The sequence below is a fragment of the Melanostigma gelatinosum genome (genome assembly GCF_949748355.1).
Source record: "Melanostigma gelatinosum genome assembly, chromosome: 9".
Lineage (NCBI taxonomy): Eukaryota > Metazoa > Chordata > Actinopteri > Perciformes > Zoarcidae > Melanostigma > Melanostigma gelatinosum.
The window spans coordinates 24,834,974-24,861,079 of NC_136642.1; the positions used below are offsets into that span (position 1 = coordinate 24,834,974).

Sequence of the window (26,106 nt, forward strand, 5' to 3'; positions counted from 1 at the left end):
CAAAACAAGTGCACTGCTGCCCTCTACTGGTGGGGGAGGCTCAAAGACGGGCACACGCCTACATGTGTGGTGGTGATCTGGAGTGAAGTGGATTATCTTCATATGAAATGACAGAAGTAGCTCAGTAGAAGTTCTACACTGTAAACCCTCTCTGGTGTCTGTTGCTCACTCATATCCTCCAGCATGCATCTCTCTCAAACCACATTCCAGGACGATCTAACGGAGCTCTCTTCAAACGCACTAGTGCCCGCCCATCTTTCCCTCACATAAACCTCACTCTACCACACTCAACTGCTGCCAAACTTTAGTGTTGCAGAGCAACGGAACTCTTATCTGCCACCTACACATTATGGGATGTGTGGGAAAGCAGTGTTCATGCCAGTATAGCTATGAAAAGAACAGTAAAGCATCAGTTCAGTGCATTTGCTTACCAGGGCCAGGCCACGGTGCTGGAACACTTCAACAGGAAGTGACAGCAATTAACCAAAGAGGACAAACTCTGCTAAATGCAGCATGGGTGTTTTATTAGCTCATGTTCAAACAAGTTTCAATTCAGTGGCGCTTTTCAAACCGAAACAGACGTTTCTCAAATTCAAACATTAATTTGACCTTTAAAGAAAAGAAAAGAATCTAAGACCATAATGAGCGTATTTTAGAAGGATGTAAAATTCATTCATAAATTCATAAAAATCATTTTGGAAACCCGGTTGTATCTCTTTTGTGGAGCATTCCTCGGCCACAGGCGTCTGTATGAAAACACAAACAGCCTCTCTCAACTGAAACCACCAGGATGCCTCCCAGAGTTAAATATACACACAAAAAAAAAAAAAAAAAAAGATTTGTCCAACAACGCCACCAAGTAACTGCATGCCATCAAGTCGTCAGTGCCCCATCAGGGCACAGGGATCACTGCGTGAATGAAGCAGCATGCGACTTCATTACAGATCATTTCAGGCCTCTGCGGGACAGAAGCCGTGTTGATCTTCAATCACACCTCTAGGTTGACTTTAGCGAAGCGGTAGTGCAGGGACGCAGGGTTGCGCAACAGCAACGTCCCTCTGTGTCCCACCGGCTGGTTGAGGAGGGTGTTGAGGAGACCGGCCACGCTGACGAACCCCAGCGCCTCCCCGCATCCGGCGGACAGGGAGAAGTCGCCCTGGGTGACCCAGCCTAGCGTCACCCGGGAGCAGTGAGCGGTGACACTCGGCAGAGGGTCCGGCCACAGCCCGAAGGTGAGGTCCGGGGAAGACTGGGGGGAGGATTTGGGCCCTTCAGATGTGGTGGGGTTTAGTTCAGAAGCCGGGGGAGGGTCTGACTCTTTGCCCTCCGTCTCATCCGAACACAAAGACGAGGCGGCAGCCGTCTTGGGGCTTTTCTTTCGGTGTCTAATTCGACTTTTAAAGTGGTCTCTGTGCGGCGGCTCCTGGGGGCCGCTGCCGCCGGGCTCTTTGTCCAGCAGCTTCAGGTCCTCCGCGGTCGGCACGCACACCATGGCGTGGCGCTCCGGTCTGCCCTTGGACAGCAGCGACAGGCGCACCCACACCAGACTCGTCCCATGTGCCGAGAGAAACGGCGTCATGGCCGCCCGGTCGAGAGGAGACATCCCGCCGCCGCGCGCCCTTTGACCTTTAGATGTCGTGGGTCTGCACCAACTGGAGAGCAACCTCAGCGACTTTCTGTTCCTGGGAAGCATCAAAAAAAGAAACAAAAAAAAATATCCATTTAGAAAAGTGATTGATATGCAAAGAGGGACATGCAATTTGGTTGAAGCACATTTTTAAATTCCTAATGCTGAAAAGAAAAAGGCAGCCAATGGACAGTGAAAATCCATCTCATTTTTTCCTCATAAAGTCAGTCGTTACTCAAATCTGCTGTGATGGTTTTATGAGGATAGATGCAGCTCTTCCCCCTCCACGAATCTCCGTGATGTATTGCAGCAATTTAAGGCTGGATGTACTTTGGGTATTCTCATCAGGGACGTGATGATGAAAGGGAGGTAGACGGGAGGAGAAGCACCATGCATCTCGCCTGTCAAAAGCTGCGTCGAGTTCTTTTATAAAACAAACAGGAACGTGATGATTGGACGCCAATAAACCCCCCCCCCCCACACTAAAAACGGTGAACCTTTCTTCTCACGGGACCTTTAAAAGTCAAGCGCATTGATATCGTTAGAAGTGTGATTTAGATGTGCACGATGTAAAATGGAGTTTGTAAAACTGAGCAGTTGTGTCTTGAGTCAATACTGACACAAGTTTATTTTCACAATAAGACAAGCGAGAGGATGACAAAAAAAAGACGAGAACAAATGTTAAGTATACGAGACAAACATGTACCTCAGTACAGTGACTCGGCTCGGAGGCTTTGTGACAGTGACGTCTCGGCATGGCGTCTCCTCCTCCAGCACCACGTCGGCCTCCGCTGCGGTGTGGGTCTCCTCTCCTCCTTCCCTCAAGATGAGCTCCCACTCCTCGGCCAGCTGTTGCCACGGGCAACAGAACGGGGCCAGACAGCCGTGTTTAATATAATTGGTCCTTTTGGCGGGCGGACGCCTGCGGGTGGGGGGGGGGGGGGGTGTTGGGGGGGGGGTCAGAAGGTCAAACCCTTGTCAAGCTGCTAATTTATGAAACCAATCATGACTGCTGCTCGGTTAGATAGTACAGGAAGAGCAGCATGGCGCCTTTATTATCCTCGTGTGTGCAGTGTGGGCACAGATCTGCATAATGGGAATTAACCGGAGTCAGAGCTCTGGAGTGCTTCCCTCTAATCCACAGACGTTCTCACCACTTACCTCGGCTCGTGAATGTTTCCCTTTCCTAGCAGATGATTGCAGTCATAAAGTGACAGAACACTACAAAGCACCTCCAGCATGGTCTCATTATCACCTCACTGTGTTTATTGAACTGAGAATATTTTCCCTCAGTTTAAAAAGGCTCATGTGAATCAAATATATTGAAACAATTCCATCAGTAGGACGGACGTCCTATATTCTGTTGTCCATCAGCAGGCTGACGTACCAGTGATATGCCAAAACAACATTACAAGATACACAAAAGCTTTGGCAGCACAACATGGCCCCACAGTGATCATCATCATAATAATAACACAACGTTCATATTCTGGGTTCTTTTCCTGCGCAGTTTTTCAGCTGACCTTTCGAACTTGTCCAGGAGCTGGGCCTCCTGCTCCTCCTGAAAGCGAACGCCTGCAGGGCAGTCTGGGTAATCATGGGGGAAGTGTGCGGCTCCTTTATTCTGACAGTGTTTCAGACTCATGGTCAGGCCTCCGATGCGAACGCCTCTGTACACCTTGCAGAGGGAGAGAAAAAGCAGAGACGGGTGGACGCTGGAGTTCATGGAACTTGACAAAGTGAGCAAACCTGAGGGCTTCTAGTCCGCCGTTAAATTTCAAGGTACATTTAACATTTCACAGTGCCTGTCCAAACTAAATGGAACTGCCCCAAAACACGAACGAACAAGGCAACCCACGTAATGAAAACATCTCTCATGGAGCTTTCATACTGACATCCAATGTATTATACACGGTACACATGCGGCCTCGCAGCTCCTCGGTGAAATAACAGGAACCCTGCACGTTTAGTTTGAACTAGAGTTACTGCCTCTCAGCTGTGGAACTCCACCAACCAGCGGTTCACATCCATGTTTGCCCAAAATGTCATAGCTTCATCATTTCATCCTATTAGATATTCAGGTGAAATTGTCATAATTAACACATGAATTATGGCCCAAAACGTGTTACCGTACTTTTCGGACTATAAGCCGCTACGTTTTACCCCACGCTTTAAGGTGTCGGCTTATAGTCCGGTGCGCTTTATATACGGATTTTTCCGTAGCTTTTCTCCACCACAACAACAACCACAACTTCCGGTTCCGGTCTAACGCAACATTTACTAGCTCCCGACACAGAACAGTTGCTACCAGCAACCCCTCTACTACCAGCTGTTACTGACAGGGTCGCTACAATATGGATGAAGTACCTTTGACCTACCTCTCACTAGGACTGTTAACAAAAAAGGTTGAACGGCAAGATGCGCTAGCTTCTAAGCTAATTCTAACATTACGGCCAATGGGGAAATGCTAACTGCGATTAGCATTAGCGAATATATAACATATCTTTGTACATATTTTCATGCAGACATACTTGCATTACAGACTAAGGTCTCTCACGGCTACCAAACGAAAAGCAATGAGGCAATAACTAAAGTTGTCTTCTTCTATGATGTTCATAGAAGAAGACAACTTTAGTACTGTTAAAAGCATCTTGCTGTTCAACGGGGACACCTGCGGCTTATAGACCAGTGCGGCTTATCTATGTACAGCTTCTTTCTTCTTTTAAAAATCAGCTGGTGCGGCCTATATACCGGTGCGCTCTATCGTCCGGAAAGCACGGTAAGTGGAATCTTGTTCCAAATTTGAAGAACTTCCCTCCAGGTGTTCCATAGATTAGTTGATTTGTGACAACTTGACTGCGGCCTCCGGAACCAAAGCTAATAAAGCTAAATGTGATATTCTCTGCCTAAACTGGAGGGAGCCAGTGGAACATCTGGGGCTGATACATAAAACAGATACAATCAAAGTCTTAGGAGTACAAATAGGAAAAGATATGGAAAACACCAATTGGGAGTCCAAATAACCAAAAGTGAAGGGCAAGCTCCTCCAATAGCAAAACAGGGATCTTTCAATGACCTGGTTATAAAAGCAGAAATTCTTGCCTCCTTGACATCTTTGGCAACAACCTTTCCAATCCCACATAGGTTCACGATGACCCTGAGGAGAATCATTTTTCAATTCATATGGGGAGGCAAACACCAGAAGCTAAAAGGGGAAATAATGTACAGGCCTTTAGAGAAGCGGGTAAAGGTGTCCCAGACATTGAAAGCAAGCTAAAGTCTGTTTGTGACCCCAATCATGAAAGCTCGTTTGAAGCAGCCCCAACTTGGGCCTTTTTTGCTATGTTTTGGGTCAGTCCTGGTGTGCTTAGAGCATGGGGCAAAAGGCCACCACAAACCATCCCATATGACAGTGTTTCATGCATAAAACAAGGTGCAACCCAACTGTCACATGATAAAATCACAAGAACAGAAGTAGAACATGTCCCCCTGTGGGCACACTAACTGAAGATGAAACAGAAATAGTATGGTCCAACGTGAACGACTCCATCCTATCAAATAACCACAGAGATTTGGCCTGGCAAGTTGTAAATCAGTGTTTGAGAGGAGACTGTGCACCCGCGGTGCAAAATGCCCTCGGCCTTCCTGTGGTGATAGTGAAACACGAAAACACCTTTTTTGGTCATGTCCTGCTGCCAGAGGTGTCTGGTCAATAGTGTCACCGTGGCTGCAAGCGTTGTACAGACTTCCGCATTGTTACAATGACATAGCTTATGGCTGCCCACAAATAAAGGGAACAGCTGAGGCTAACAAATGGAGGGCAGTCGTTCACTGTGTAAAAGGTCGATGGAGGGCGAGAAACATATGGGTCATAAGAAGATACAGCATTCCACAGGAAATTGTGGTGATAACCATGTTAAACATCTTTACAGATTATCTGTTAAAACAGTGATTTTCAACCGGTGTGCCGCGGCACACTAGTGTGCCGCGAGAGATCGTCAGGTGTGCCGTGGGAAATTTTCTAATATCACCTAATTAACCATTGTCGGGTGTCTGTGCTGTAATAAAGTGTCGCAGATAATGTAATACTCTTCTATGGCAGTGGGTGGCAGCAGAGGGATTTAAATACCTGTAAAGATAATAGTCAGTGCTGCGCGACACGTGACAGTGACAGTTTGGGATCAAAGCAAGACGAGCAAGTGACAGTGATGAAAAAAAAAAAAAAAAAAGGTGACAGTGATGGAGAAGTTTTTGAGAAGGGAAAATGCAAATGCCGAACAGGGCCCTGGACAAAATTCTGACCCAGATGAAGGCCCAAGTATGAGTGGTCGACAAAATAAAAAAGACAAGACGGTGAGCTCGAGGCAATACAGCGAAAGCTATCTTTCATTTGGATTTACGTTCACCGGGGATGCAACGGCACCGAGTCCGCTGTGCTTGGTGTGTGGTGAGAAGCTATCCAATAGCGCCATGGTGCCAAGCAAGCTTAAACGCCATCTCCAAACGAAACACCCTTCCGTTCAAAACAAGTCGATGGACTATTTTGTACGCTTACGTACAAACAATGAGAAACGGGCAACTGTTTTGAGAAAAACCACAAAGGTAAACAAGAGAGCCCTCAAAGCTAGCTACCTTGTTGCTGAACTCGTAGCTAAAACAAAAAAGTCCCACACCGTGGCAGAAACATTAATACTGCCAGCTTGTAAAGCCATTGTGAATGAGATGCTCGGCCCTGACGCGGCCAAAGAGATCGCTAAAGTGCCTCTCTCAGATAACACAATTGCCAGACGTATTGATGACATGTCTGCGGACATAGAAACTGTTGTTTTGGAAAAGATGCGCATCAGTAAGAAATTAGCCTTGCAACTTGATGAGTCGACGGATATTAGTGGACATTGTCAGCTCTTGGCCAACGTGCGTTTTGTGGATGAAGAAGCCATTAGAGAAAACTTCCTATTTTGCAAGGCACTGCCAGAAAAATCAACAGGAGATGAAATATTTCGGGTCACGTCGGAATATCTTGACAAAAGCGAGCTTACGTGGGAAAACTGCACAGGTGTCTGCACTGATGGAGCCGCAGCCATGGTCGGGCGCATCAAAGGCTTCGTAAGTAGGGTCAAAGAAAGAAACCCAGCTGTTACTGTTACGCACTGTTTTTTGCACCGTGAGGCCCTCGTTGCAAAGACCTTACCAGCAGATCTAGGTCCTGTGTTGGATGATGTTGTGCGCTTAGTGAACTTTGTGAAGACGCGACCTTTGAAATCTCGCTTATTTGTCTTTCTACCATTCCTGCCAGGATATCCATGTTGTGTTCATCGAAACAGGCCCAGGTTTCACACTGAGTACAAATAGATTTAGAAACTATATTATTAACTATATGTATTATATGTACTGTGTTAGTGTCTTTTTGTGTCATTTTGGTTGGTGGTGTGCCCCAGGATTTTGTAAATGTAAAAAGTGTGCCGCGGCTCAAAAAAGATTGAAAATCACTGTGTTAAAAGACAAGACCACAACAAAAAATGTGTTAGAGTGGAGAGTTCCACACAGTTTTTTTAAGTAGGAATGTCCCCTCTACTCCTATTTTATTTCCATACTACTACTACTGTAGGCAGAAATGAAAAGGTAATGAGGTGAAATTCACTGCACTGTCCATGCTACCTACCAGTGGGACCCAGAAGGCCATGCCCCATCCTTTGGGAAGCAGCAGGTCCCACCCAGCACCCCAGGAGCTCATCTCATGCCCCACCTGCTTGCCAGGCTGGTGAACCAGCAGGACGGGGACTCGGCCCTGCAGCGGAGTGGGGCTCAGCCTGGAGCCCGGCACCAGCACCTCGGTCTTCATCCGGTTCAGCTTCTGTAGGCAATGTGGAGAACATGCTCGAGGTGAGACATACATCTTAGCTCACCTGTGCTTCTCGGAATAGAGACGATGGGCTAAGATGTGAAGAAAAAGTACAATAACCATCACTGAAAAGTCCGATATGACATTTAACTACCTGCTCGGATATCTTGTTCTCCGTGACGTTGTCCCGGACAGACCGCTCCCACAGGGAACTCTGACAGCAGTGTGCTGGCACTCCCCGTAACACCAGCTCCCTCCTCTGCTCCTCTTCCACCTCTGAAACAAACACACAGCACACACATGGCACGCTCCTGTATGACCGCCATCACTCGCGTCAGAAGAGACGTGTGAAGCTCCCTACGTCTGATCTATCACCCAACATTATTCATACATGATGCAGGTGTAATGAACCCTGAGCATCCATGAATAGTTTGGTGAAGACACGCAGCCAGACAAACAGCCACATCCACTGGGGTTCACATACGACATTTCCTATTTTAAATCTACAATGTAAATACTGCAGATTCTTAAAATGAGTGTGCAGAAATGAGATTGATCTTGGAGCTACAATGAAGACAATCATTACAGGATATGGTTGTCGTAATGGTACAGAGTCTGGTGGTGATCAGAGAATACTTTGGTGAATGAGAGAAGTTCCAGATACCGTCTCAGCTCTGAAACTGAAAATTAAAATAGATTCAACATGTAACTATCACAATCTATTGGCAAATGCTACAAAACCAGTCACACTTTGGGCAACCTTAACCCCAATGCATGTCAGCAGCTCCGTTAAACGTGAATCTCCCGTGTTAAACTAGTGACATCATTATTTTGTGATATCAAGTCAGACTTGAATACTCCTGGTTATTTTAAGGGCGGGCCTTATTATCCTGGATGTAATTGGCTGCTAATGCTGATCAAGCTGCTGGTAAACGCAAAGCAAAACATGTTTGTGTTGGTTTATCGTTTATTGTATCAATGGAAGACTGTAGATGTGTGGAATCCCTCGTGTGAAATTCAAGATGCCTTTTGAGGCGCTGCAATGACCCGTACGCCTCCCCCACACCACTTTTATCTAGTGACAAAGCACTGGCAAAGTAAACAAGGATGTGTGTAAGCACGGTCAGAACACATTATGAGAGAACTACAGTACCATCAATGAAATGTCATTCTCTCTGTATTTTTTAAGTTTGACTGGATTTATTTGGCCTCTTATTGTGATCTAGAAATGTGCAAACTGAGAAAAGCTCTTCAGTAACGAGATGGACTACACGTTTTATCAGAAGTGAGCAAAATGAATCAGTTGTTGTCGGTCACTGAGACTGTGTTTGGAGCACAGGGTCCTGCCAGGATTCGAACCTGGAACATCTGCATGGCCAGGCAGAGGCCCCCTGGAGCACAGAACCAGATGTGTACTCACTGAAACAGCCTCATGACCAGAAACAGACTGATTCTATGCTCGTCTAGAGAGGTGCTCTCAGTCGAGTGCAGATCTCCACCAGGTGTGTCTGCAACGACCGCTGCTGTGGTGTTGATCGAATGAATGAATCGCAGCTACTGAAGCCTTTATTTAGGCTTCAAATCTATTTTTTCAACACCACGCGCATAAACGTGAGGTTGATAAAAAATGGCACAGAATAACTGTGTGTCTTATTTAATGGTCAGGTTTCTGCTAGCTTGACTATGTATATACGTTTCAGTCTATCTGCACACTATATGAAGTATAACAATTCAACATTAAAAAACAGAGGGTATGATTTGAGTCTGGGCAAATTGTCTATGGTGGCATAGCCTTCTAACCCGGTGTGTCTGTAAACTAACTGCTCACACTCCACTGCGTGTCTGCTCGGTCAGATTGTACCTTGTTCCTGCTTTACACAGGGTAAAGCTTTAACCTTCGTTGTTGGTAAAGTCAGCCTGGGGTCATCAACAGTCAGACCCAGCACTGTGCCCGAGGGGAGCTCTCCAGTCGAACAGATGCCTGGATGAGTCACACAGTCACGGTCAGATGAACATGCACACATAGTCAGGGCCATGAGTGTTTGGACTGGGTCACAATTTTTCTAATTTTAACCACATATTGACTGATTCGTTTCAAATCCATTGGAGTCGAGCAAAGAGGCAAAATTAGAGAAATTGTGTCACAGTCCAAAACCTACGGCCCTGACTGTACCTCACTAGACGGCACAAAGTAACTATTATCTGATGGAATGCGATACTATTTCGATTCACATTGACAAAAACAACAACAATAGACCTTTCAGCAGGCGAAAGACGTCGGCTTGTTGGTGATGCAGGTTCATCTTGCTCTCGTTTCTGCAGTGCTCCGGCCACCACAGGGAAGAGGGCGGGGATTCAGTCATTTCCTTCAAAGAAGAACAAAAACCTCATGTAAAACAGTCCTTCACAGTGCAATGCAAACAGATTTCATAAGTCTTACATCACAGTCTGTAGCCGCTTCCATAGTTTCCGCCAGAACCGAATGGGACTGTGGTCCAATCAGACGATAGCGTACAATCTCCATTGTGAGATCACTGCAACAGATGTCAAATAAGATAATCCACATCACCATTTGGAGTGAAAATAATGAATTGAAGCCAAACTTTACTCGGTTTGTGTCTCAATTAAATGCCATACTAACTACGCTAACCTTATAACTATCCCATTTGAGCTGGACTTCCAGGTAACTGGGGTGGTGGGAGATCTGGTTCCATCTCCCAGGATCTTCTTGGCAGGAGGTTCACTGGCATCTTTACAGGTTCGCTTTCTCTTGGTTCCAGTCATCTGCTTAGCCTCAGGGTTTTTTTCAGGTTTTGTCTCCGGTTCTAAGGCGGGAACAACCTCAGCAGGTGTCACCGCTGGAGCAGCAGGAGGAAGTACAGCCTCACAACACTGGCAGACAGTTTGTAACTCAGCAAGAAGGTCCTGCAGGGAGCACACGTCGACGTAGAGTTAACCTCTTGCTGTCACTCCATTCACTATCATATCAACTACAATTAAACCTTTCACCAAACATTATTGTCAGAATATTACATCCTAAATATTTTCGATTTTCATAAAGCACCCACTGCACCTGTTTAATAGTGGGATGAGCCCAAATCCATAGCTGCCTGTGGGCTGAGCCCTGTGCACGGGGTCTCCAGAGGAAGGTGACAGGGCCCAGGGGCTGCATTGGGTACTGTCCTGCTCTGTACACCACCACACTGCCCTGTCTCTGCCCTGATACACACAGTGCTGCAGAAAATGTGGGACCTGGAAGACACACACCACTCCCATATCACACCAATTGTTCCAACAAACCTTTTAAAATTTTACCTCTGGGAAAATAGGCCCACATTCCTAATATTTTGGAGCATTGAAGACCAAATGTGTGTATTTGTAGTTGGTGTAGGGCGTATTCTCACCAGCCTCCTTGCTGGTCAGCTGGGACAGAGAAGCCAGCAGCTTGTCTTCCTCTCCCTGTAGCTCTATGCAGCAGTAGTAAGACAGGTCCTGAGCCAACAAAACCAAAACAAGGTCAAGCTTGTCGTACTGGCAGTGAAATCCCGTTAATGACATCCTAATTTTGGGACAAAAACGAAAGCCAGTTACCTGCAGCAGGCAGTGGTTGCTCATTGCCCTGTAGCTAGGCCGGTAGCACTTGTATGTGGGTCTGTCCCCGAGGCAGTAGCCCCACTTTTTCACCATGTGGAAGCGCTTGGCGTGCCAGATGTGCGTCTCCAGCCATACGTTCTTCCTCTGGCGGCGGTTGAACTCCAGCAGCAGATTTCCGTGCCGGCGGCGGGCCTTGCGGCTCCTGCCCTTTGCCTCTTCCTTCTTCTTCTTGGAGCCGGCCTGGAAGCTCTTCTCTCGCTGGAGGAGGGAGGACACAGAAATGTCACTGTGCTCGGAGAAGGACGGCCGGCTTATGGAACACCAGACGTAGAACGACAGTGGGACGTCAAGGTGCGAAGAAGAAATATTCAGAGCTTTACCATTCTGTTGGCCACATCTCTCAGCCTGCAAGGGAGCCGCTTGGTGTTGTGGCTCATGGCCCTTCTCCTCATGTGTTTGGGCAGGGCTCCAAACACATGGCAGCTGCCCGTTGTCTTGGTCACGGCTTTCAGCATGGCGCTCACCTCCGCCGCCCTCACCCTGGCAAAAGGTCCAGCTGAGTATGGATGGGAGCAGGGGAGAAGGGTGGAGGCACTGAATGTAATGCATCAGTAATCCAACTATCACATTGCATTTGCAGTGTTCCAAGTTCGTGTGTCTTTACTTACACACGAAAGCAATGGCTCTAGGAGTAAAATCTGATCATTTTCTATAAGAAATGGTGTACGATGGATCTCAATAGCTATTCACATGGGGCGGTGGAGACATTATGCATTCTTTGAAAACAAAAAAAACACCTTATTTACTGCATGCAGTAAAATGTGAGTTGGTAGGAGTGGGACAACGTCTTTACCAGTGATGTACTTGGGCATCTCCTTGGCGTAGTCTCCACCATCCCACTGGTGTCCTCGGACCCATCCCCCCCGCTGGGGACGGTTCTTTGTCCTTTCCGTGTTTGGATGGACACCAGATGGACCCTCACCACCACCTGTGGGAAGATCATTACTTTGTCACATTCCTCATGCTTTAAGAATGTGTTTGTTGAAGAAGCACAGAAATGTCAGGGTTATGTATAGTAGCCTATCCATGTGGTTCTGACCGAAAGAGGAGCCTGTGTAAAAATCTGTTTCTTAACATTTATCATTGTTATTATTACTGTGCTTTTGCAATCTTAGCATATTCTTACACTAATTTGTGTTTTGAATATTTCAGCATAGGAGCCCACAGCTCATTTTACCCAGAGATCCCCTAATGAGTTCATTCGAATAAATTCGAGATTTAAGATCCACTCTGGCCCAGAGAAGTCGGAGAATGGAGAAGTTGAAGGCAGTATACTTAGAGCTGACATGGACTGTGTCCTGTATATAAGAGATGTGTTGATGGTCATGTTGACTGATTCACAGACATGCAGAGATATAATTAAACGATGGTGTCGGTAAGGACGCAGGCGGATATCTGAAGAGGGCGCATACAGCATCACACGAACAGAGTCAGACATGTTGGACCAGAATAGATAAAAAGAGAAGACACAGTACCGGTGACCGGAGTGTCCCCCCCGTACTTCTGGGACGAGGATGTGTACTGAACACTGGCGGGCTGGTTTCTCATCTTCTTCTCGCGCATCTTCACTTTAGCTGCAGACATTTTCTACAGAAAACAACAGGGCACGTTTTAGACGCCAGCTGACAGCCTGGCTGATTAGCTACACGAGAGGCTGACACTTCAAACACCAGCGTGACTTGCCAGTATCAGCTATTGCTAGCGTTAGCAGCTAGCTAAGCTCCTTTACTCCACGTTAAGTTGTGGTTTGTTTAGCTAGCTAATTAACAACAACGAATACGATACATCTAACAGAAGGTAAAGCATGGTGCCACAGCATATGTTCACCTATAGAGTATTATAGTACGTCAGAAACGTTGCTCAAAGTGTAGCCGTCCTCTCTACTTCCAGTCAGCTACCATGTGAGTTTTCTTCTTCTTTAAATTTGATTGGCGGGTCGCAACCAACTTGTATAACGTTAGGTGCATACCGCCACCTACTGTACCGGAGTGTGCAGTTTCAGGGTAACCTTTTCTTCACTGTTTTCCAACTAAATCCTACGGTCTAATCCCGTTTCTTTAAGAAGTCGCAACAGTGCTCTGCAGCACTCCCGCCATTCTCCGTCCACTGCCAGAACTCCCTCCAAACTCCACTTCCGTCCCAACTGACATATTTTTTGCTTCAAGATGTTCCTGTCTGAATTGTGTCTTTGACATTTCAGGATAACATGCTCCACGTCTTCAGTAACATTACAAATAGTGCACTTACCATGTGAGTTTTCCTCACGTTGGTTGCCGTAATGTTGCTTCCTGACACGTGGTGTTCATGGGAAATGTAGTGTATCGGCGCAACTAAATATTATAATGCAAACCGAACCGCAATTTTTCTTGAAATCATGGACTTTCGTCACGAGTAACGTTAAATGTTGATTAAGCACTACATATTTCAATAGTATGACAAATAGTGTGAACAGAAATAGAAAATAAAAAACGTGTTTGCGCGTCTAAAACGTAATTTACAGTAGCGCGCTCTTACGTAACCCAGTGCTCTTGTTGACCTTGCTTACAGCTCCGCTACAGCACTTGTTTCATTCACTTGGTTTCGTTCACATATTCCTCAATAAAATGGCTGCATTAATCAGGAGGATTATCTGCACAACCAAAGCTCCTGCTGCTATCGGCCCGTACAGGTGAGGACAGCTCGGCCCGAGTTACAGCTCGCACAAACAGCTGACTCAGTAGCAGTCAAATGACATTCATAGCATTCAGCAACATTGTTGGTACGGTGTTAAGAGAGTCATTGCTATTGGTATTCCTCAATATAATCATATAGCTGTGTTTAAGTGCATTGGAGAGTGCGCTGTGTCGTTAGTGGCTGCAGGTCGGGCAGCAGTCACCCAATGAGATGTCTGGGCGCAAAGTGCATTGTTTAGATGAGATTGCATAAACTTTGAAAACAGCAAACTGTGCTCAAAGTATTGGCAGTGCTCCTTATGAAGTGTAGTATGACAGCATTAACAACACGTTGGGTCAAATTGTACATGGCTTCACCTTGACTTGCAGACAATATACTAATTAATTCATAGTTCATTACATGGACTCTGGGAGTTAAGAGAGAAAAGCAAAGCAAGTGGAGGTATAGTATTTGAAGCTAAATCTTTACTGTCCATCTGCTCTCCATCTGCAGCAGTGAAAAAACTCCATAAAGGACAAGAGGATTTTACACTCTTTCTGATCGAGGTAACCCGGCCTTTAATCCCATGTAGGTGACCCTTTGTCCCTGTTTGTGTGTCACCCAGCCAAGCGGTGCTGGTGGATCGGACCATGTACATCTCAGGACAGCTGGGGATGAATCCTGCCAGTGGACAGTTGGTGGAAGGAGGTGTTCAGGCCCAAACCAGACAGGTGACCCACCACGGAACACCTCCCATCAGTCATTCATTCATAAACAAGGAGCACTGCAAAATCCAATATCTTTAGGTTGTTTACTGTAGTAATGTAGGGATGTGGTTTATTGTTCCTCCACTTTATTCTGGTCACTAAATTAATCTCGAATGTTTCTCATAGTCTATTCGAGAGGCTGCTACGTGTATCAGTAGAATTGATTATTGAGAGTAAATTGATCCGGTCTTCAGGTGCTTGCATCTCATTTAAATCTCTTGTTCTATCAGCAGCTAGTCTCACAAATGAGCAAATGTAAATGAAACAAAAGGGAGCACTCACATCTGGAGATTCTTTCCCCGCAGGCTCTTGTGAATATGGGTGAGATCCTTAAAGTGGCTGGGTGCGGTTATGACAATGGTGAGGAAAAAATAAACTCTTAAGTTCACACGGGGAGAACTGTTTTGTCACAGGTGTCAACATCCACTTTTCCATTGTCCGCTGCAGTTGTCAAAACCACAGTGCTCTTAGCCGACATGAACGACTTCACCAGTGTCAACGACGTCTACAAGCAGTGTAAGTATCACTCATTCACTTATCAATGGGATTTTTAATCGCTGCTGAGCCATGGTAAAAACAAACACTTCTTGAGCTTAATTAGGTTCAACACTTCTACTTGCAATACATACTTCCCCACTGGGTGTCAGCACAAGCCAGGGAACCGGCATTAACCAGGCGCACACACTGGTTACTACATAGGTGATGGTCACTTGAAGGCTTCCTCGTCACAGCCTTGCTGCATACTGGCTTCATTCTTACTGTTCACACGGTTCATTCGTCACATGTTTTAAGTGCTAAACTGCTGTTATACACCATTTATTCATTCACTGTAAATGCTACTATATTTGTCCAGGCATGTCCTTGAGATAATTGTTCTCCTTGAATTAGTCTCCTTGTATTGTAAATATGTCAAGAGAGCCCAGTCAGAGGTATGAAACAAGCTGTTTATCACCACGCCGCACAGGGACAGCTGATGTTTGCCGAGTCACTAAGCAGCTGCCAGACAACACGCACATCTGATGCTCCACAGACAGACCAAATACTCTAATAACAAAACTCAGAAATATTCAACATGGAGAGTTTGACTTTCGTCTACATTCACCGTGTCCATTTCAGTGTCATGGGAAGTAGTTTCTAAACAAAAGGAATTATTTGGATTTTCCATGATGACGTTTCCGTAAGGGCTCCTTCAGGTTTATTACAGAAGGAAGTGGTGGAAATGTGCACATGCTGCAGTAAAAGGGAAACTTTGGAAAGGTGCTGCCAATTCACTGAGAGGTGATTTAGCTTTCTCTTTGAGAGTCAACATTCTGACTTTGCGTGTCTGTTCAGCATTAGTGTTGTCTCAAAACACACGAGGATTTTCTTCATTAGACTCCTACCTGACACTAAATGTTAGGATCAACAAACGCTTTCATGAACTGCCGGTTCCGTAACAAAAGAGCTGTTCACCGACGTGCCTCTGCAGGAAGAGCACAGGTGTAGGTGATAACTCTAACGAATGCTTGAGCAGACTGAGCCCCTAATTAGTGTTATTGGTTACACCTGTGCTGTACCTACTGTGACAGTCAAAGTCAAATGCAAAAAATACTTTTTATTTCATATTAATCAGTGATGAGCGTTTCATGTTAACATGTTGCCTGTTATAACTTGGTGTGTCGGATCTTTAATTAGTTCATGTTTGGAGTAAATAACACATCCTTTATAAGAAATCACAAGTTCCGCTCCTGTTCACAGGATTGTTTCACAGTCTGTTTTATTTGAAGATGTTTAAATGTGTGTGTCGTAAGCATTAAACGTACTGCTCTGTAGTCTTCAGCACTAACTACCCAGCCAGAGCTGCCTACCAGGTGGCTGCTCTCCCCAGAGTGAGTATTTGATGAACATCATTTCCATTGATTCTATGGTGGATCCATCAAACTGGAAACAGCGTTGATGTTCTGTCTTGTTCTCTTTCCTAGGGTGGACTGGTTGAGATTGAAGCAGTTGCTGTATTGGGCCCTCTGACCGATGCTTCCTAACAAGAACATCTATCACCCCCCCCCCCCCCCCCCCCCAAAGAAAAACCATGATGACTTAACATTATACAGCGTGTGTCTTGCTTTGTGGAGCCGTCAACAATTGATGAAACTAAATTCCTACCGAGCACTAACCGGCACACTTTCTCCTCTCATTGATGTTGATGAGACGTGTGTGGAGACAACGCTGTATTTTAAATTCCCTCTGCTCATGTTTCACTGACACGAGCTGATCAGTATCCAAGCTTGCTTGCTCTTATTAAATGACACTACTGTGTATCCTCGCTCACTGTATCAGAGGATGGATGATCAAATATTACTCAACAATAAATGTTTTTAATTTGCTTAAGTGGCGATTTGTTTCCTTGATATTAACTAAACTTTTTCTGGTTTATACTATGAGCTTAGAGTTTATCAAATATATTCCTTCATTTATTTGACTTAAAGGGCACACTGCATGCTCATTTTCACGTTCCTACGTTTGGGTTTCGACTGTAACATGTTGACATGTATGTGTTCATAAAACACTTTATTTTTCTCATACTGTCTGTCTGAAAGACTCCGTTTTAGCGCCTGAAGACCCCCTATTCCCTTGTTGAATTATGTCTTATGATCACGGAGGCAACAAAAAAAAAATCTGAGTTGTCTTCTTTCAGTTTGGTCGGCACTCCAGATGCCCAAATGTTTGTGCACAAACATGGACAAAAGTGAGTCTTTCACGATTTGGCCCCTTCAAACCAATAGTCCCCTGAGAAAGACCAACACACTGCACAAATATGGACTCTTTCTCAATGCTTCGACTCTGGAGCCATGTTTGTATCACTGCGATCGGTTGTGACGTGTGCATGTTTTTTTTTGAAAATATGTAACATGGTGTTTGCATAACTAAAATACAGTTTCATGTATTAGTGAGTACAACTTTATTCTGTACACTAGGTTAGCAGAATCATAGACAAAGATCACAAAAGGAATATATTACAGAGAAAGAAATGGATGAAAAAAAAGAAAGATATCAGACCTCAAATTTTGTTCCCACAGCGTCCATCACATCCTCCACAGTTGAAATCATTTTCTAAGAGATTTGACACAGCATGTATAACTAATGATCATTTAAAACCATGTCCACTGGGTGATCTGCTGCGGAAGCAGAGAGAGGCCGTGCTTGCAAGAACATATTTTTTGTAATGCCATAATCTCGAGATCACAAATTAACAATTAAATTATCTTGAGGAAGCAAGCTTTGTTATCTCGGGGAAAACAAGATAATCTTCCAGTTATCAAGGGAAAACAAAGGGTGAGTTCCTCTTATTACTTCTTTTTGAGATCACATGCTGATCAGTCCTCAATAGCCCGGCTGCAAATAAACAAGTGAAAGCATTAATTACACAGGTGTCAGGTGTGATCAAACAAATCACTCATTTGAGTTCCCCATAATTATTTTGTGATCTCAAGAAAACGTTTTTCTCATGATGAAGCACCTCGTTATCTCGAGAGATCTGCCTTTTGTTCTGAGAAAACAAGCTTTGTTATCTCAAGATCAGAAAAAGAATGAACTGGTGATTTATTGACAGACATTAAAAGCAAGCGTGGCCTTTCTCGGCTTCCGTAGGTGTGATCAAATTAACCACACAGATTTTCGAGTTCTCAATTATCACGTGATGAAGCACCTCGTTATCTCGAGAGGTCTGCCTTTTGTTTTCTGAATCAACATAAATGAACCCCGCTAACACGTGAGAGCAAGCTTTCTTGTCTCGAGATAACACAATTACCTCTTGATCTCGAGATAAATGGCATTAAATGATAATTGCAAGCACAAACGTGAGATCTATGGAACGCACTCAAGCCCAAACCACTGTGCATGTGACATCAGCGCTGCCAGGCCCCTAATGAGGCCTCTGAGTTCAGGAAGAGTTTTAATAACATGTGCAGCTGCACGAGATGGCTTCATGGAGCAGCAAGGTGACTTATCAGTACTTGGATCATCTGCATCCTCAACCTCGCAGTGACTCCTGTTGTCATTACTGAACTTCTGCAAATGATCTTATCATCTGCGTGCATTTTTTTCATCCTTATGCAAAAGAAAAAATGTAAAAAAAAAATTATTCAGGATTTTTCCTTTGAATTTGATGAGGTAATATCAAAAAAATATTTTTGAAGGAAACATGATTTGACTTACAGTAGTGCTTATCAGTATTGCACTGCACACACTGTTAGTCAACATTTAGTACTGTCACTCCTATTAATTAAATGAAGGCTGCAATTAAATTCTGTCATAAATACACATTTGTCTGGTGTTTTACACGTTATTGAGACTTCATAACACCTAAAAATTCAATCTGTGAAAATGTGATACTTTAAAATCTGTTTTATGCAGGTGATAAAAAGTGAAGGTGGCAATGTGAACCTAGCCAGTGTGCCGTTCATCCACAGTTTGGTGTCGCCATCACCTCAAACTCCTTGCATAATTGTATTCACAGTTGGGTTCGGCTTGTACTCCTCAGAAGCAGCTGTAATAGACCAGGACTCACTTCCTTGCCCGAGTTCATCACGTTGTCATAAGAGTTCACAGAATATTGCACCCATCGAGTGTTTGTAGAACATTTTCTTTGCACAGGTTTGTGTGTGTAGAATATGTGGCCCAAGGCACTTAAGGTTTGTCATGAAAAATGTCATGTTATTAAGGCACAGCACATATTAAAGCATGCATTGAACAGTGTGGTGCGCGCTGGTGACAATGCTGAAAAATGTAGCGTTTATTGCGTCGTCTTGTTTTTGTTCCCGAACAATGGCAGCTTTGGGGTTGTCTGTCATTTTGGTGCAACTCTTCTCTCTGAAAGAAGACAGTTTGATAGTTAGTGAACATTTTTGTAAAAGATTCACCCAGTTTTCACTCCCCAAAAAGTTGTTTATGGGCACTGTACATTCAAAGGAGACTACTCAGCGTACTCGATACGGAGTTGCTCCTGCAGTATGTGTGTCGGGTTTAGGTGTGGATTGTTGTGCTCTTACCGACTCAATCGTCCTTTTTGACTTTCTCGCTCTCCGTAACCCGAGAGGCCTCAGCTGCAGACACAAACACAAATTGAGAAGAAATCAATGCACGATACAATACGGTACAGGTCACATTGTAGTCTTTCATGCTGAGGGAACGTTAAGCTTGTTAAACACGTGATCTGACCATCACCAAACTAAAAACACGACTGCTGTAACATTGCACTACAAAGAGAAGTGGAGCGGAGCGTTCTTACATCGCTTTAAGTAATGGGAAGCAGCAGGCCAGGATTACTCTGGAGTCACTTCACAATGGAGGACAATGAGCGAGAGTTGCGTGACTGGATCCATTGTGCTGACAACATGCAACATCCTGTTATAATCGACACGCTCGAGAATGGCGAGCCTTCACTTCTCACTCTTGAGAGGGAGAGTGTGTGCGTGTGTGTGGTTGCTTTCTATTTGTCACACTGCGTCATGTGTTCGGCCCAACAATATCCTGTTCATCCTGCCAGCTCCAACCATCACAGGGGGAGAAGGATCCTTTATCAAAAGAACAGTTGACTGGGAGTTTGCTGTTGCTAACCATGTGTGCATTGGGTACATGCTTAGTTACCAATGGCAGCCCCTTTGAGAGGGTGATGTTGTAAAACAATCTTACTGAACACAGATTGGCCGGTGGGACTGACAAAGACCATTCATTGTTTACCTGTATGAACACACTCTGATCTTAAGCTTTTCTGTCTCTGCTCGCCTGCACAGGCTTAGTGCCTAACGCATGTTTGCATAGATCTCCAAACTATTTGGACCAGCCCTGCGATCGGTCAGTAAAGGTGGATCATGCCTCATCAACAAGCATGTTAAAGCATGGCTTGACGTCTTAAAGTCAGAGCTAACACGACGGGTTTGTCAAGAAACGATTCAGTGTTTCATTCTGTAAATCACTGAGCCAGAACTCATTCCCAACAAATGCAGCCACCTTACATTGGAATCATATTGTCAGGAAGGAGGACACGAGTAGAATACACATAAAAATCTGATTTAAATCGCTAGCTACATAGAATCTATTCATCTCTCCATTATTGTAAAATGGGAGAGAAAACAGTCAAATGAGAGCCACATAGTGGTGTTAGTCAGAGCTTCATACCTTCGGGTGAGGGCTCAGGGGCTGGTGCTGAGGTGGACTCCACCACGGGAGCCTCTGCCGGGGCTGCGACCTCTGCCGCAGCCCCGGCAGAGGTCGCAGTTGCCACTGGAGCTTCTGGAACTTCAGCCTTCTGGACCAGCTCAGCAGCAGCAGATTCAGCGCCTGGAGCTGGAGCAGGGGGGGCTTCTGTGGGGCAGGGTGCTTCTGCTGGTGGGGTGATCGCTGTGGGGGCGGCAGGAGGTGCTGTTGGCTCCTCAGCAGCAACCTTGGGCTCAGCTTGGACCTCGACAGTGACTGGAGACAACGGAGGCATCTCTGGAATTGTTGCTGCAGCAATCTTTGCATCTATCAGAAGCTGTGCTGCCTCTACGGCGGCTGAGGACTCAGCCTCATCCGGTACTACATCTTCACCTGCTGCTGCAGCCTCACTTGGTGGTGGTGCCAAAGCTTCACCTGGTTCTGAGGATTCACATGGGGCTGTCAGGACAGTAGCTGGTGCAGCATTGTCAGTTAGAGCCTGTGCCTCCACAGGGGCGACAACTTCAGCGGGGGCCTCAGCCACCGTAGCCACCACCTCTTCCACAATCACTGGAGCCTCCGCTGGCTCAGATACAACAGGTTCAGCAACAGGGGTGGCAACTTCAGGGGAGGCCTCCGCCAGCTCAGGGGTCACCTCCTCAACAACAGCAGGGGCCTCGGTCTGCTCAACAGATTCAACAGCAGGGGCCTCGGTCTGCACAACAGATTCAACAGGGGCCTCGGTCTGCACAACAGATTCAACAGCAGGGGCCTCGGTCTGCACAACAGATTCAACAGCAGGGGCCTCGGTCTGCACAACAGATTCAACAGCAGGGGCCTCGGTCTGCACAACAGATTCAACAGCAGGGGCCTCGGTCTGCACAACAGATTCAGCAGCAGGGGCCTCGGTCTGCACAACAGATTCAACAGGGGCCTCGGTCTGCACAACAGATTCAGCAGGGGCCTCGGTCTGCACAACAGATTCAGCAGCAGGGGCCTCGGTCTGCACAACAGATTCAACAGGGGCCTCGGTCTGCACAACAGATTCAGCAGCAGGGGCCTCGGTCTGCACAACAGATTCAACAGGGGCCTCGGTCTGCACAACAGATTCAACAGGGGCCTCGGTCTGCACAACAGATTCAACAGGGGCCTCGGTCTGCACAACAGATTCAACAGCAGGGGCCTCGGTCTGCACAACAGATTCAACAGCAGGGGCCTCGGTCTGCACAACAGATTCAACAGCAGGGGCCTCCTCTGTTGCCTCAACAAGGGCTTCGACCTCCGCAGCGGCCATGACAGTTTCTACAGGGACAGCTTCCTCCCCAGGCTGCAGGGCCTCCACCGCTTCAGTAGCAACTTCAGCTGGAGCGGCAGCCTCTGGAACCAGCTCTGCAGGGCTGACAGGTTCTGGCTGAGGCTCGGGAGCAGACAGGAGGTCCTCCCCAGAGCCGAGATCCTCCTGGGCCTCCAGGGCTACCAACACGGCCTCCGCCTCATCATCGGCTCCCCGCTGGAGGTCGTCCGGCAGGGCCGTCTGCACAGGCAACTGCATCTGGTCCTCGATGGTTTGTGCATCTTCCGCGATGATGCCGTTTCTGGCCGCTGTAAACACAGGACGACAAGGGAAGCTTGATTAGGACTTACCACTGGTGAGCACGTGGCACTCATCGTTTGTGATACCCTGTTAATCTGTAACATTTAAAGAACATTCCTGATTTGATTGAGCTTGAAACTTCTTGGGGGTTCCTTGAGATAATCTATGCATTGAATGGTTTTGTGAATAAATTACCACATTTGTCATGACAACATTCTTCATCAACATTTGTAAAAATGTGTCCCGACTGCGTCATTCAGCCAAGAGTCATCTGCGATAATGCAAGGTTTATGGATGTTCCCGTTTGTTCTCGTCTTGAATAAATACAATGTGTTCATTTATAAACTGGTTTCAAAATGATGATCCGCAAAAACATCTAAACAATGGCTTAATCCAACATGGAAGGCATGGCAATCAGGAAGAAAGGCAATGAGGCACACAGTCTGTGATCTAGAGAAAACATCCTTTCATTTCCGCAGTTCGAAATATGATTTATTGAAGCCTGCGTTTGTCTAAAGCCCAAGTCTCTCAAGGAGGAAATGAAATCCACGTGACGATGGCTTTGCTGCCTTTGAAGAGACACCCTCAGTACCCCTCAGCCCTGCTTAGAACTGTGTTCCCTCAGGTGAAAATCCAGCAGTTTAGGAAGAATAGTGGGAATTGGATACTTGAACTCAAATGTCAGGAACTGTAACGCACATCTCAGTTACAGGAAGAGCCGAACAGAAGCTTTGCAGTGTCTCGTCTAGGTTTCCCCTCCGCAGCGGTATCACAGTTAACGACTTTGCAAAAACAACTGGCTGCACACTGTTCACAAATGAGACCAAACCGGAATGGGTTGACGGAGCGGAGTGGGTGGACACTTTGGACGCTGCAGCTTCCTCACTGTATGTGTCTGTCAGAGGTGGTAAAAGGAGCCGAGAGTGATGGGTGGAAGGGAATGCGACGGTCTGGCAACTCAAACGAGCCAGTGGGCGAACGCGTTACACGGAACAAGTGTTCGTGTGAAGTGAACTATTTCTAATTCGAAGGCGTTTTCAGACAACTGCTTTTACGACATTTAAATCCTTTGACTTTCCTTTTTGAGAAACATGTTCTCCATCAGCGTGCCGTTCTTTAAGCAGTGATCCCCTCACACACAGACTCCCGCAGACAAAGCAAAGCTTTGGGCCAGACCCTGCTGTTGAAAGTCTGTTTCGGTCGAGACGGGGGCGGCCTCGCCAGGCATGGATGACTCGCGTGTCAACATGATTCAGCAGCCACAGATGACAGAGATCCCAGTCAAAACAGTGCACAGAGGAGGGCGGGGGGGTGCTGGACAGGGGATGGGACCAGTGGTGTCTTTGGATGGCATACAGCTGGTTTTGTTAGACACACTGTACGCTGCATGGTTTCAAACCTCCACCCACATTTAGAGGAGCGTGCCTGGGCAAATAAGTGGCTCTCTTGTCTGGGTGATGTAAGAGCCTGGAGAGGGGCCCGAGCTTCTCCAGGTGACCGATGCTGGCCGGCTGGAGGAAGACAATGCCCCGACGCAAACATCACACGGTGACGTAGTGGAGATGGAAAGGCTGGACACGAATACAGAGGAAGTAGGCCATGTGTAATGAGGACGTGACAGTTGAGTAGGCTTTGCTCATTCGCTCACTTTCCTTCAACAAAGGTGTAAAGTGACATCTTTTCTTCATTCAAATCAAAGTGAAAGGAACACTTTCTGACAAGGCGCGTAACTGTCTTTCATATGTGGTGAGATGGAGTGAGAACATACATGCAGCTGTGCCAGACATGACATAGCCATGTACCAGTGGGCTGAACCCATGAATTAACAATCACGGTCTGTGTCAGGCTGCTCGGTGAGCGTCTGCACAGTCTGAGAACCACAGAGTCCATGTGAGCAAAACCAAAGAGCACGACTGCACGTTTAGATGTAAAACTCCCCGTGCACAGGAATCTCTGAGGAGCCTGGAGGCATTCAGGCATCTGCCAGCCCCTCCTCTTTCTCCTTGGCAACCAGGCATCCACTGTGTGTGCGTGTGTGTGCGTGTGTGTGCGTGTGTGTGTGTGTGTGTGTGTGTGTATGTAACCATGTGTATGTGTGTGTATCTATGTAACCATGTATGTGTGCGTGTGTGAGTTGTAAATTCCTGGAGCGAATTTCAAACACTTCTTATCATGCATACCTTTGCATACAAACTTCGGAAGCATGACTGGCAGACATCAGGTTGATCTATTTTTTTTTTTCCGTGTCCAACGTGTCTAGCCACAAATCAGACTACTGTACGTGGCAGAAAACAGGTTAGGTTGCAATTATTGCCTCGCAATTATTGCCTCAGGCTGCAGAAGGACCTCCAAAATAAATAAAAACAACTCCCAGCTGGCAATCCTGGATAGCAGTCTAGGTTCACCGACATGCAAAATGCACATATAGCTTTGAGGATATACATATAGCTTTCATGTTTAATTCATTTAAACATGAACAGAAAATAAACAACTCTCATTTCATCAATTCATCACGTGACACAGTTTCTTATGTTTGGTCCACACACTTTCTACGGACATCAAGCTAGAGGTGGCCGATTACAAATGAACTCCAACCATATTGTGAGCCCTGCTGAGTTCGTGGGTTAACATACAGAAGTCCCTCCGGGAGGAGTTTCTGGAGTGCTACACAGTGGAGTGAGAAAGCACACCGTGTCCCAGAGCCGCCAGCAGACACACACACCCCTCTGCAAGGCTCCACTGAGTGAAGGACACTTAAAAGCAACTAACGTTACTGTGCATGTCTACAGTAGCGGTTTAAATCATAATGCATGCTCACCGGTTATAGAACTAGATATGCAAATGACAGATAAGCACTTTTAACCTCGACACGGGGGATCACTACTCACCCACGGTATCGCCATTGCTCTCCTCTGGCTTCGTACCCGGTCTTTTCTCTTGGTCCACGGTCTGAGCGCTGGATGAGGAGCACCCCATGTTTGAAGACAAGCGTTGAAACGAGTAGTAATTCAAAAACAAACAAACTTGGAACTTTTTACTCTGTAGAAACAAACGTCCCGCCGTTCTCTGTTAGCAGAGACAGAACGCATAGACCGCTATTGCTCATCGGTCGCTAAGAGTAGCCGGGCACCATTATCTCCCCTGGTCTGTGTGTGTGTGTGTGTGTGTGTGTGTGTGCGCATGGCCCGCTACCCCCCCTGAAAGCAGCTATGCATGAATGTCCACTGACTGTCTCATGCTAACAGGCAAACTATTCATACAGGAGGGGGGAGAGGCAAAAGCGTGTGTGTCAAGTGTGTCCTCCCCCTTTGTGGGGGTGTCCCCTCTGGAAGAAATGCTCCACCTGGTGGTTTTTGCTAGTGCCCGATCCGTTCTGCGCATGTGCAGGGAGCGAGGGAAGACCCACCTCTGATTGGCTACAACCTGCTTTTAGTTTGGCTACCCGGTCTGACCAACAATAGGTTTTTTACATTTGCAATTTTCGTATATTATCAATAAATTCACTTCTGATCATTTTTGAGGCAAGATATTATCTGTGTCAATTTCAAATATTGGCATTTTTACGAAAAAGTATATTATTTATAACATTATTTAAATGTTAGCCTCTGATGATGAAGAAAATATCGGAATTTGTATTGTTATTATTGTTATACTTTTTTTTTAAACTATTCGGTCCGTCCACAATAGCAGCCTACGTAGGATGCAACGCTGGGACACAGCTATAGTGGTCAAATGGTGGTATTACAACTTCTGTCAATTATTTTACACTTTAATATTGCTTATTTGAATGATTATG

General features: G+C 46.0%; 3 protein-coding genes across 5 annotated transcripts; 1 reads left to right on the forward strand and 2 right to left on the reverse strand.

The window, feature by feature from the left end:
* Positions 1 to 502: 502 nt before the first annotated feature.
* On the reverse strand, positions 503 to 13,034 carry pop1 (POP1 homolog, ribonuclease P/MRP subunit). Of its 2 annotated transcripts, none has more exons than XM_079274798.1 (16): positions 12,951 to 13,034; positions 12,599 to 12,710; positions 11,917 to 12,051; positions 11,444 to 11,619; positions 11,061 to 11,321; positions 10,874 to 10,961; positions 10,543 to 10,721; positions 10,120 to 10,394; positions 9,910 to 10,003; positions 9,727 to 9,835; positions 9,331 to 9,450; positions 7,624 to 7,745; positions 7,290 to 7,481; positions 3,151 to 3,305; positions 2,334 to 2,549; positions 503 to 1,682 (listed from the first exon to the last, which is right to left on the reverse strand). In XM_079274798.1, exons 2-16 carry the CDS (start codon positions 12,705 to 12,707, stop codon positions 989 to 991), a joined length of 2,925 nt encoding a protein of 974 aa, XP_079130924.1. In that variant the 5' UTR covers positions 12,708 to 12,710; positions 12,951 to 13,034; the 3' UTR covers positions 503 to 988. The 2 variants fall into 2 exon arrangements, with proteins under 2 accessions (XP_079130924.1, XP_079130925.1); XM_079274799.1 differs by having other exon boundaries at positions 12,970 to 13,032.
* Positions 13,035 to 13,638: 604 nt separating this feature from the next.
* Positions 13,639 to 16,905, forward strand: LOC306782301 (2-iminobutanoate/2-iminopropanoate deaminase-like). 2 transcript variants are annotated; one of them, XM_079275601.1, is made up of 6 exons: positions 13,639 to 13,791; positions 14,401 to 14,506; positions 14,848 to 14,902; positions 14,990 to 15,058; positions 16,355 to 16,410; positions 16,504 to 16,905. In XM_079275601.1, exons 1-6 carry the CDS (start codon positions 13,727 to 13,729, stop codon positions 16,561 to 16,563), a joined length of 411 nt encoding a protein of 136 aa, XP_079131727.1. In that variant the 5' UTR covers positions 13,639 to 13,726; the 3' UTR covers positions 16,564 to 16,905. The 2 variants fall into 2 exon arrangements, with proteins under 2 accessions (XP_079131727.1, XP_079131728.1); XM_079275602.1 differs by lacking the exon at positions 14,848 to 14,902 and having other exon boundaries at positions 14,956 to 15,058.
* A 566-nt stretch (positions 16,906 to 17,471) lies between these two features.
* LOC306782220 (uncharacterized protein) lies at positions 17,472 to 25,481 on the reverse strand. The gene is made up of 4 exons (XM_079275472.1): positions 25,199 to 25,481; positions 20,699 to 22,318; positions 19,570 to 19,623; positions 17,472 to 19,390 (listed from the first exon to the last, which is right to left on the reverse strand). The coding sequence occupies exons 1-3, from the start codon at positions 25,284 to 25,286 to the stop codon at positions 19,574 to 19,576; spliced, it is 1,758 nt and encodes a 585-aa protein (XP_079131598.1). The 5' UTR covers positions 25,287 to 25,481; the 3' UTR covers positions 17,472 to 19,390; positions 19,570 to 19,573.
* Positions 25,482 to 26,106: the final 625 nt, after the last annotated feature.